Genomic DNA, 13,132 nt, shown 5'->3' on the forward strand with positions numbered 1-13,132 from the left:
GAATCCAACTTGCTGTCGTTTCGAAAAAAATTAAAAACAGTGCTTTTTCAGCAAGCATGGGGTGCGCTGTAAATTGGATTATCAGCTGTAGTATTTGGTTGGCATTTTACCTGGAAAAGCGCTTAGAGACCCCGGGGTGATTACCCGCTATATAAATTTAAGTAAGTAAATAAATAAATAAACTTGTAACCTACTTTTTGCAATTAGTCGCACCAATCCCTGTGCTGCAACGCCTTGAACACTGCTGAAGTACCCTCAGTGGACTCCATGTCGCTTGTCGGAGTGGGAACCCAAAGCAGCCCGGACAATTTCCTTGGACCAGCCCCTGCCCAACCCCGTTGTTACTAGAGGCCAATAATGCAGTACCACATTGAGTGCAGTGGTGGGGTTAGAGAAGTGGCAAAAAAAAAATATTCTGTAACTATTTTCTTTACCTTCTATCTACAGGTACCTGTACATAAAATAACGCCAACACCTTGAATAAAAAATAAATGCAAGCTAAAGTGGTGGGAAAGAAATCTTTTATGTTATGAAACAAACACTGGTTAAAGCGATCACTGCAGATATCTGTGTGTAACCAGTCAGAGAACTGAATCCTGGTTGGCTCAGTAGGGAATAGTGACTTTTGTAGTTATAGTGCTACAAGGTCCCAGCCTGTCACAGAAGTCACTGTGACTATGTAAGTCATCATTTTACAACCGTATAACACACAGTATAAGATAGGCTACTGCAAAGTAAGCAAAAAGATTTAATATTTAAGATAAACCAGTGGCTTCCAAAATATATATTTTAGTAACACGTAATCAGACCGTACTTAGGGCAAACATTTTTTTATATGTGTCCATTTAAGAGATGCACTTCAGAACTCCGCTGGTAATCCCATTGTTACCTCTCAAAATGAATAACCCTTTATCACCATGAAGTCTCAAACTACTCCATCCATTAAAGTCTATTCTAGATTCTAAACAGTCTACTATTTCTTCATTAATTAATTAATTGCACATATTTGCATTTCCATCAGGTAGCAGCCATCCTGGGCAGAAGGCTTGTTGTTTCCTCTTTAGCTCTCTGTCACACCTTCAGTTTCACAGCAATGAGACCCGCATGGCATAGCTTTAACAAGGAGGCTCTCCAAGGGTGGAACATCCAGTGACATTTGATTTTTGTAATAGTGAAAGGTTCAGAATGAATATATTCAGTGGAATTGTTGAGACACTGACAGGATCATGCACTCTTCATTCATTGTTCTCATACGTTGTTTCTTTCCTCAATTTCTGCAACAATAATGAGCATTTGAGCACACACACAGAATCTGGGTGTACAGAGTATTCACCATTTATTTAATTGATTATCTGAATTGTATGCCTCCCCTCTTCTCTATTGCACTTCATTGTTCTGCAGCATTTATATTTCACGTACTACCCCTGTTTGTGGCACTAAAGTGCGTGTCTACATGGGCAGCAAGCTACGCCTTGCAGGGTGTGTGGTTCGAAGGGGGTTGTCTTTGTTTTGTGTTCCTATGTGAGATGTGTTTCCATGTCATATGTCTTGACCACCAAGGTGTGTTATCGTATTCTGGGACTCATTTCTTAGCAGAGTGGTTGATGTGGAGGTGCGAGGGATAAACGTGTAGTTTATGGTTTTCACTAAGCTGGCAGCTTTGAACAGCTCTGCAGGTCCCTTTCTTGTATTTTTTTTAATCATAGTCTTCTTAGCTAGTTACTGCACAGGGTTGTCCAACCTGAAATTTCCTTTATAGTTTTGGTCCTGACTTGGCGTGATTGGAGAAATAAAATAGTTGACAGTTATACTGGGATCCTATCATCCCATATCTGAGTTCAATTGTGAGATATAACGAACAATCATAATGTATGGGTATTTGGGACCTGCAGTGGTGGACTTGATTAAAGACTTCCTATCGAGCAGCAGTGTGGGACACGTCTAATTATTCCATGCCTGTTCATTTGGTGATGACTAGTTCATAGGCTGGTACAGCACTAGTGATGGACAAGCATGTAGCAGATCTGTCTTGTGTGAGAATAAGAGGAGTAAGTACAGTTGGTTGCGGAGTGTTATGGTCATATTGTTGATGTGGGTTAGAAATGTTATATGAATTGACATCTCAACCTAATACCCAGGCAAACCATAGATTAGCTCTTAGCTCTTTTTAGTTTACCTGAATATAGAAAGTAGGATTATTTGCTAACAGTAGGTTGTTAACTGGAGATGGAACTGGAAGCTGCACTTGTCTTTCCGGGTTCTATTCCAGGGATGATTAAGTTTTCATGGAAATAGCCATGTCTTCTGAAGTGTATATACACTTGTATGTTTCAAGTATTGGCTGGAAGCGAGTTCCAGAGCTTAGCGGCTTGTACTGAAAAAGCAGTGCCGCCTATGGATTTCATATAGTAAGATGGTATGATACGTGGTGCAAGCCTGGAGCTCAATCTCCTGTTTTGTTTATATTGCTTGGATTTAACTTGTGGGTATAGTGGTCTACAAATGCTCTGAACATTGTCATTCTAGCTATAGGCAGCCAGTGGAGTGAGTGCAGGACTGGAGTTCCGCATTCCCTTGGGTGAAGGCAGTGAGAAGAAGTCTTGTGGTAGCTATTTCGATGATAGCACGTTGTTCCTTTCTCTTTGGCCAGCCTCTCGGCAGAGGAGTAAAGGGAATATATTGGAAGAAATAAAACTCTGCACATAGTTTGTGAATTGCAATTTGTCGTACATTTTGTAGTGTTACAAAACATACTACAAAGCGCATTTGGTGAATCAGGCCCCAAAAGTGGAACTTACACTCTGATTTTGTCAATATCCCCAAAAAGTAAACTTACTTGAATGTGTAAATTACTCAAAAGTGTAAGCTACCTTTGTGTATCAGAACGGCAGTGTTTTTCCTCCTAATAACTTAAGATTACTGCATGGGATAATATTCATTTTTATTGTACGTTTGAACTTAACCATCTTTAATGGGCACGTTTTAAATTGGCCATCTCTTTTAACAGCTTTAGCAATGCACACCGAGCACAAACGGGGACAGTGCACCCTATAACAATCAATGCGCAACCTCCAAGGCAGCCGCAAACTCGTTATTGAAAGACAAAGTGGCTACTTGAAGGAACTGTTCCATCTTTTACTGGGTAGGCGGAACCCGCCTGCACTTCAAAAGGGGACGAAGATCCTCCTGCAGGTAAATGTAGTGAGTGACTGACTTGTCTGCAGAGGGATGTCTGGGCAATCCTTGGAAAACCTCACATTCGCACCTCCAGAGGGCTGTCCTTAGGGGACACACCAACAGTTCTGTAATTGCACCTTCTGAAGGCCTCTTTGCCTCTGCATCCCCATCCATAATACAGAGCAGGCATAGAGGCAAAATGTTTCCTTCATTTGCTTGGGGCTATGACCCCATGCAAATAAGGGAACACTCCCTAAGGTACCGCCTGTGCTGTATGTGTGCTGGGACTATTTATATTACAGAAGTGGCAACAGAAAGGGTGGCCCCTTGAGTAAAACTAGTGCTCCAGGTTGCAGAACACTGGTGCACACACCCATTGCGCCTCAGCGGTGCTTTATGTAATACAGCCACTGCTATCTGTGCATGACATTATTCACCTTGTAGTGACTCTATGTATATATTTATTACCACTATTTAATCAATATCAAGGTATTTCCATGTAAGTATTAATTTGTTCTGCAATTTCTGCATCCTCTCTTATTTTTATGTCTCATCTATAGACACCTTTAGGTTTAGTTGTCTGTTGTCTAAAGACATATACTCTCAACAGTAATCTCAACAGTACTTCACCCGATAAATTTAGAGATGACTGTCGGAGGGAGTATTCCATCAACCTAGTCAAAGGGAGCTCCATTAACGGAATACTTAAGGTCTGCCATCCCAAACTCTTGGGCCATCTCTACATAAGGTGCATGGCCCAAGAGTTTGGGAGGCAGGGTACTCTATCGTGTTTGTGACAGAGTATTTGGTTGGCAAAGCTCTAAATCGGTGATACTCAAAGTACGGCCCGGGGCTGCATGCGGCCCCCTGGGCAGCAGCAGCACTGGCCTGCTGTTTACTTGACTCAGCACTAACATGGAAAAAAATGTTAAATATACAGCAAGCACTTATTAAAAGATTAAGTGCAGTTAGGGAAAGGAAGTAGACGGGTCCTTAACTTTAGGAACACCTTTTTAAAGACAGCCACTAGATATACATGTTTTGCTTCCCCTACACCCAATTTACACCCCCTGCTGGCATCAGTGCAGCCCTCCGTCACACCATAGACCAAACTTTCTGTCCCCCGGGAAAATGTTTGTGAATACCCATGCTCTAAATCATGCCCTTACACCAGAACATGTGCACATCATGTGGTATGTCACAATGCATGCACACACAATAGCGGCCATCTTGGAATGCTTTTTGGTTGAGAAAGCCCACTCCTAGACAGTGTGTGATTAAAAAATCTTAATATTACCTGTTATTCTTGGGTTAGATTGTTTTAAAAGCTCACAAATGTACCCGACAAAGGAACTAAAATACTGGGAGATGCATTGATTTGGCCGTGATCACATACTTCAGTAAAGTAGGGAAGCATGATTAAAATACAGGCATCTTAATTCAATGGTTAACAGCTTAACCACTAGGACACGTCAAAGGGCATAGGCGGGAACGCCGTTGTACACGATGTTCCCGTAGTCTAGTCGCGATAAAACCATCGCTATTAGAATCAATTTTAAAGCAGAAAAGGAAAAGAATCGGGAGATTTTCCGAATGATGCGGAGGGTAAAAAAACAGGAAGAAACAACAGAACTAATCTGGGAGTGGAGTGTAAGGTGTTGGTCTAGTGTGATCCCAAGTGTTTTGACCGAGGACGACGGTGACAGGGGGGAACCCAGGGAGGGAGGCCAAAAAGTGGGGGACCAGGGACTGCGACTGCCTCCGGTAAGAACTAGCTCTGTCTTATCCGGGTTTAATTTCAGATGGTTGTAGTTCATCCAGTCCCGGATGAACAGCATGACAGATTGGAAGTTATAAACAGTGGCTGAGGAGTGAGAGAGGTTGAAAATGAGCTGGAGGTCATCGGCATAGTTGTACACCGTGACCTCCATCTCCTGTAGTGCAGAAATAAGGGGGAAGATTAAACAATAAGGGGGAAAGGGACGATCCTTGAGGGACACCGCACTGCACCTTGCACGGAGAAGCAGAAAAATCGGCTAGGTGGACGGCCTGGGTGCGGTCACTCAAGAAGGAGCTGAGTCAAGCCAACACCGGGCCCCCTATGCCCGCCGCCTTGACACGGGAAAGAAGAATGGAGTGATCAACTGTGTCGAAGGCGGCGGACAGATCTAAAAGGATGAGGGCCTGAGGGGTGTTGGAGTCCAGCCCCTCCCTGAGTTCGTCTATGACAGAGACGACCACCATCTCGGTGGAGTGCCGAGGGCGGAAACCCGCCTGGCACGGTGCGAGGTAGCCGCTGTCTTCCACGAAGGAGCTGAGCACCTTGGTGACGTAGGACTCAAGGACCTTGCCCAAGAAAGGAAGAAGGGAAATAGGGCAGTAGTTTGAAGAGGGGTCGGCACAAGGTTTTTTTAGGATGGAAATAATGGTGGCCGCTTTATAAGGGGTGGGGACGGTGCCCAATCTAAGGGAGTCGTTAAGAAGGGTGAGGGGGGGAGATAACAATCTGAAAAAATCTTGCGTAAAACGTGAGCCGGGCAAGGGTCGGCGGGGATCCTGACTTGACACGAGCTAACAGGGGGAGAAGGGTTTCTTTGGTCAACGGTGGTATTATAAGTGCGACTTTCTCAATGAAGAAATCATTGAGAGAGTCGCAGAGTAGCTGGGAGGGGGGGTTTTGGAGGATGTCCTGTCAGAGGAAGCCAGCTCGTGAACTGTAGCAAAGATTTCTCTTGGCTGGCTCTCGGCTGCGAGAATCCTCCCCGAGGAGTATTCGGTCTTGGCGAGGAGGATATCTCTTTCATATTCATTAAGGATGGAAATATAACGAAGTTTAAGAGTGGGGCAGTAGGCAAGCCTCCAGGCTCGCTCTGCCTGGCGCACTTCGAGTTTTTTTGCTTTGAAGCCAGGGGTAAACCACTTGTTAGCATGATGGTCCCTTCTGATAGTGACACGCTTCATGGGGGCCACTTGGTCGCAAGGCCCTCAAGAGCCAGCTGTCCAGGGTGGCTGTTTGAGATGGTAAAGTAAGGCCTGCTAAGTCAGGACAGGTGGCTGACAAGGAGGCGCAGAGGGAAGGGATGTCTACTCTGCTCCAGTTCCTGGCCCTGGTGTTTTTGGAGAAAGAAGTTTTTTTTGAAAGGCTGAGGTCCAGGAAAAAAGAGATCAGGAAATGGTCGGACCACGCACAGGGTGCAGCAGTAGGGGTGGTGACTGGGATATTGAGGGTCCAAATTTGGTCCAAAGTGTGGCCTCGGGAGTGTGTAGGGGTATGAACCTGAGATACAAAATTAAGACTAAGAAGGAGCTGGGTAAAATCTCTAGACATGGCGTCTTCCGCCGGGTCGTTGGGCCAAAAATTAAAGTCCCCTGCTTTAAATTTGATTCTAATGGCGATGGTTTTATCGTGACTAGACTACGGGAACATCGTGTACAACGGCGTTCCCGCCTATGCCCTTCGGCGCCTCCAGCTAGTGCAAAATCAGGCTGCCCGCCTGATTCATGGGCTACCCAAATCCCACCACATTACCCCCATACTCAAATCACTACACTGGTTACCCATCAAAGAGCGGGCTCTCTTTAAGCTGGGCTGTACGACTTTTCAGGCTCAGGCGGGGTCTGCCCCCGCTTTCATTTCTTCCGCTATTAAGGCCTACCGTCCCTGCAGAGAGCTACGCTCCTCTACCAAGCTTCTTCTCTCTGTACCCCGCTTCAAGAAAAACAGGTCGGGAGGCCTGAAATTTTCTGTCCTTGCTCCACCCTTTGGAACGCACTCCCCCCTGCTATTAGAGCCGCTCCTTCTTATATGGAGTTTCGTAGGGCCCTTAAAACGTTCCTGTTTTTACAAGCCTTCCCATCCTAGTCCTTTGTGCCCCCGTCCTTGGTTCTCAGCATCCCCCCAGCGCCATGAAACCGCTTGGTAGGCGTGCGCTTTACAAATTCTTTTAAATTCAAATTAAAATACACATATCTGTGGACTCACATGTCATCACTTGCCAGATTGTTGCAGCCTGCATATGTGATTAGCCTCATATTGCTGATAAATTGTTTCTATTTTTTTCTAGGTGGTGGAGGAGGGCAGGCTTTGAATATCGACTCTGATCTCAACCATGGTAGGACCCAGTCTTGTGAAACCTTCGACAATCCACCACTCTGCCAGGAGAACTTCCAGGTGCAGATCCTGGAAGTCTGGGGATTTCAGAATTCCTAATAGTTCCAGAAATCCTCGATAATCAGCAGTTCTCCAGACTGCCACAGACAAGCATATTAGTCAACAGACATTCACTATTGTGTAGCTTCCTAAATTGCATATCAGATGATTCTTGGAGGAAAGAATGTTCTTGCCAATTGGAAGTCAATCGAACAATTTTGAAGCACATTTGAGAAGAAGCAACATTTTGTTGCAGTGGGCAAAGAAAACATGCTTTTTGGGTAAACTTTTTAACAGCTGGTAGCAACCCTTTAGAGAACCATAAATAGCCACAAAGTAAGTGCCACTATGTAAACCAGTGCTATGTAAAATGCCAAGATTATGAAACCAAATGCTATGAGACCTGACTTGACCCATAAAAAACTTGAATGTCTTCATCAGCAAGGGCTGCAGTACATTGAGACGAGCCAGGGTGTGAAACATCTCCTAAAGAAGAAACAACTCTGACTCAAATTACCCAGACTGGCGTTATGTCAATTCATTTGCATCTCGAGTGTCCTATTTCTTGTCAACGATTTTTGTTTGCACTTTGTTTTTATTCTGCTTCATAGGAGGTGATTTCAATATACTTAGTACATATTAATAATAAATTTTACTTTTGGTTTTAAGACTGAATTGAGATGATTTCCTCATCTACAATTCTTTGTCACTTTACTCGTGCCAGACACTTTTAACAGGAGCCAACTGGTAAATTGACCTGTGGGAAAACGGAGGCTTAATCCTTATCAGCCAGCCCCATAAAATGCCAGTTAAGCTGTGGTAAAATGAGTCCTTTGTTAAGCTCCCAAAACCGACTCTGCAGAAGCAGGAGTAATTTTTACATATGCCAAATGTACTTTCCTTTTCATACAATCATTTGTTAACGGCTATTGGCAGGGGGAACCTTAAGTTATCATTGGGTGCCTCAACACAGAATAGTACTGCCTGGAGAGAACTTGTTTTCCAATTTAGCCGGTTAGCAGTGGGGAAGCAGACATTTGTTCACTAGCCTTACACAAAACAAATCGTCATGAAATTTGTCAAGCAAATTTCTGCACTTCTTTTGGGGTTAAACACTTATTTCACACAGTTAAAAACTCAATCTGACCCAGATATTCCTCTCGGAAATACAATTTTAAACAACATTCAAATGACCAGATGGCCGACAATCTTAAAGTGATGATTGCCAGTGACAAGTTTTGCTGCAATTAGATTAGTCAACAAAGAAAAGGCTCTACCACTCATCTGTGGTTTATGAATACAAGGGTAGAGAATGCAAGTAATGAGTGAGGATCTAAAATTGGCGGGCTGTGTTGTAATCTTACACTTAGTGCCAATGAAGGATTGTCTTTACAAGAGAGAGTCTTGTGGGTGATGCATAATGCTTCTATGTGATTCAGTTTGTCATCTGAAGTTATTGACGTAAGGACAAAATGGCAGAATTAGGCCGCAACAACGTATTTCATTGACCAGATTGCTTCCTTTCCTACACTTCAAACATACCCTAAAAAGTTTGGCTTTCAGTGGTTTTGGCTGGTTTATTTGTCTACTGAACAGGGCTAGACCAGTGGCGGGCGGCACGAGTTTTGGCGGCAGTGGCCGTGCGGGGCAGCAAATGCAGGATTCGTTGGCCAGCACCCTCCCTTCCGTTCTTATGGCCACTGCGGGCGGCACAGGATAGAACTGCCACGGGCAGCAAAAGGCCTATCTATGTTATTGGACTAGACTGGGAACTGAAAGTAGCTTGGCCAACAGTGTTCATACCCATGTCCTCCGAGTCCCCTGCAACCAAGCCGCCAAAACTCCTTCCGTTTTTGCAGTGCAAGCATAGCCAGAAAAGTCAACCATTTGAAAGTGGTATGTGGACTTCTCCCTATCCCCTCGATTTGTTTTGTTTTTCAACTTCATACTAATAGCACCACAATTTTTCAAATATATTAACTAAACTAGATTTTTTACAGAAGGTGTGAGGAGGAATAAATTAAATATTCAAATATTAGCACAGTACCAAGGAATACAAGAGTGGTGTTTCATGAACAATGTTTGCACCGTAGATAAATAGATATATATATTACCCAGAGACGGGCACCTCTCGGTAGTTATAGTTAGGACTATATTTCAACAGGAAATTGATTTATTGGTTTGCTTGTATCTTTTGTGACGTTTGACAAATCTTCACAAAACGTTCCGGAATTTATTTTTCATCCATCTGTTTCTTTCTGGAAAGTTTCAGGGTGATTCTGTTTTCCCTTGCAATTTTCCATAGGAAAATTGACAGCGATACCTCCAAAACGGCTGAACGGAACTACACCAAATTGGTCACAAAGCAAGATCTAGATCCAGGAAGCATGTTTGTTGGTTTGGTGTAAATCTGTTCAGTAGTTTTAGAGAAATTAAGGTGCTAGTTACCTCACATATTACACCACTCATGTAATCATTCATGAAATAATTGATAATAAGTGGAACAGGAGGCAGATCACTACCTAAACAATAGCATTAAATAGCTTGAAGCCTCTGTACATCTGTATGTGTGGTTTATGTCATGGTAGGTTGTTGTGAGTAGTAGTGAAAAAGAAAGATATTAACTAGATGCAGAATATAACTGGTTCAATCCATGCTTTAAGGCAAAGTCACATTGGGGATGACTTATAACTATTAGAATTATTTCTTCTCTCACTTCATGAATACATGCTTTCTTTGAGACTGTAATCAGGGCCGGACTGGCCGTAGCGGGAACTCTGTGTTTTCCTAGTTGGTCACCAGTGTATGGGCCAGTATTAGACCCCTGAGGGGCTGTTTTTGTCACCGGGGGTTGGTTTTGAAGTAGAGCTGCATTGTCCGCCCCCAGCAACAAAAGCAGTAGAAATCCCCCCACCACTCCCACCCCCCTGGGCTGAGCTGTTTTCCAGGGGCGGTTTTGGTTTTAAGTCCGGGCCTGACTGTAATCAGTATTTTTCTGATGTCATTTACATTGTACTTTAATAATTAATGTGTGAATGTGAGCTTATTAGTAGAGTTGCTTTAAATAACTTATTGCGCTACATTTATTTTCACCAGTAAAGCAAAAATATGACGAAAGAGCCTAATTGATAGTTTCCTTTTTTTAAATGTTTTTATTTTATTGTTGTTGTTTACAAACATGAGAAAAATACAAAGAGAGACAAAGGAAACATAGCAAAAAGCAAATCCACATTTCATATTGACACGTTATGCCTGGTTCCTAAATATGTACAAAAAAGCAGATACTATACCTAAATCATCTTTAAATACACCAATATTTGACTACCAAAATAGAAACCAGTCATTCCTTATAGTTTATGACAATTTAAATATCTGAAGATCAAAATCATAATCATGAGAACATAAAGTTCCAGACTGAACGTTGTAGCATATTTACATATTTACATTTTTACACCTAAGGCAAACACAAGCTGATGATATCCGTCGCTACTCATGTTACTGAAGCCAATCTGTTATAGGGGCCCACAGTTTTTGTCCCTTTTCCCGTCTCCTTCGCCATTTTAGACGATAAACTGAGACTTCTATATTATATACAGCTAGAAGCCTGGAGCGCCAGTTACAAAAAAGTAGAGGGGTCAGGGCTAATCCAGTTGGAGGTGATACACAATCGGACTATGGCCATTGACATAAAAACAAGCCAAGTGACAGCACGCGACTAGCTCACATTTCTCGCTGCTCCTAAAATGACCATATCTGGAGAGATAGAAATTGGAAGCCCTAAAACCTTTGTCAGAAAATGTTCAACATTCTGCAAAAATGTCACTAACATAGGGGAAGAAAAAAACATATGTAGAGTATCTGCTGATAGCATCCAATATCTACTACAGGAGCCGCCAACATTTCCTCCCCATTTGGCAATTTTTGCTGGTGTATAATAAAGATCAAAAATAGACATAAAATGTTGACTCCGAAGGCTACCTGATAATAGAGTCTGGTTGGCCAATTCAAGTGAATCTTCAATATTAATACCCTCCTCCCCAAATTTCCGTTCCCATTTATAATTTTGACTTAATAAATCATCAGGAAGGGTTTCCAACAACATCTGATAAATTCCCCCTATCCGAGATTTCTTTTGAATTAATTCAACTAATGATACCTTCCCATATCTTACAACAGATCCTTGTGTTTTACTATCTAAAAAGCTACAAATCTGTATTGTTTGTCCAAACCATATTTTTCTTGTAGAAAGTAAAAAGAGGCTAATTGGTCTTCATGACCCAGATCCCCCACTCTACTAATCCCGAGGTTACCCCATCTATGTGTGGTTTGATCTTGAAAGATTGGAGGTAAGATCCCAGAGGCTGAAAATGGTGTGTAACTGTTAATAATGAAAACTTGAAATCTGCTACGTATCTTTCTCCAAATCAGATAAGCCGCCATAATTATCTTGAATTTAGTCTTTTTATAGTAACTAGGTTCTTAAATCTTAACCAATGTTTAGCATCATCCCCATACCAATTTCATAAATATTTGGACTGACCGCCTCTGAACATTGAATCTTATCTCCAACTAAAAGTACCCCCATATGTTGCAACATTCATGCCCAATAATAAAGCAAAAAAATTGGAATGGCCCACCAACCCCCTCGCAATCCAGGGAGGGTCAGCCACTTGGCTGCTCTCCTGGATCTCTCAGCAAGCAATGTTTGACAGGGAAGTTTTTTTTCTCAAAACTGTCTAATTACTGATTCCGCCGAAAATAAAGGTGAAAAATTGACTCAAGACATTGTTAATGGTCAAGGAATCATTAAGAAATTCTTCATCATAACCTCCTCAGCAGGTGGCATACACAAAGATGAAGAATAAATGCCCTGGATCCTGCAGCAGCCGGGGTCAGTTTCTGCATACAAATCCAAGCAGGGGCAGGAAAAACAAGGACTAGCCTTCAGAAAGTGGATCATTTATCTGAACCGAGTTCAGAGAATTTCCAGCAATGTGAAAGATATTTTATGCAAGCACATACATGTATTCAGTGGTGTAGACTGAACCCAGCTACACGGAGACTACAAAGGGGGCCTCCCATGGCTCATAAATAAGTCGAGGAAATGATCAGAAAAAAAAAACGTGATATGTTTAGACAGATAGCCCACTTAAAATGCCTGGGACAAAGCTTAAGCAATTTTAATGAAACTTTAGACCTAGACTAGGAATTGATTTTTTTTTGTTTGCATTTTCCCAAAACAAACAAAAACAAGCATTTACAATGCAACGGTTTCGCCTTTGCAAAAGTTAGAGCTATTGGCATTGTAAATGACAATATTTTTATTTATGTGTTGGTTTTGAAAACAGATAAATAAATGGCATTGTCATTTACAATGCCAATAGCTTAATCTCTCGCTGCCTGCCAAGAAGTGCAAGAAACTGACTAGATAGCGAGTCTAACAAATAATGTGAAAGAATAACATGAAATTAGTGCCCGTCAAAGTGTAACCGAAACCACACAAAAATGCGAGACTGCAGGTAACATCACTCACAAATACGGCGTTACAGAAATTTCAAAAACTTCAAGAACTTGAAAGGATAACTGTATAGCCTAACAAAGTTATTGAAACTGTCATTGTAGCAGATCGGTCAACCAAACAAAATAAATTGGAGAAATGCACGAAAAACAAAATAACAATTATCACAACCAAGGGTTACAGGCTCATGAGACCTGATAAATCCAGACAATACAGGTTTGCTGCCAACCTAAAACTGAATCACATTATATGTTCGAGGACGAAAGGAAAGTTATACAGCCACCTAC

General features: G+C 42.3%; 1 protein-coding gene across 1 annotated transcript in view; it reads left to right on the plus strand.

Moving 5' to 3' along the window:
- Positions 1-10,444, plus strand: part of LOC144770286 (TBC1 domain family member 24-like) — a 151,708-nt gene extending 141,264 nt beyond the window's left edge. Inside the window, exon 7 of the mRNA XM_078654682.1 lies at positions 7,242-10,444. Coding sequence (XP_078510808.1) covers positions 7,242-7,387 — 146 coding nt within the window. The 3' untranslated portion in view covers positions 7,388-10,444. The remainder of the gene's footprint in view (positions 1-7,241) is intronic.
- Positions 10,445-13,132: the final 2,688 nt, after the last annotated feature.

This window comes from Lissotriton helveticus, chromosome 7 (genome assembly GCF_964261635.1).
Source record: "Lissotriton helveticus chromosome 7, aLisHel1.1, whole genome shotgun sequence".
Taxonomy (NCBI): domain Eukaryota; kingdom Metazoa; phylum Chordata; class Amphibia; order Caudata; family Salamandridae; genus Lissotriton; species Lissotriton helveticus.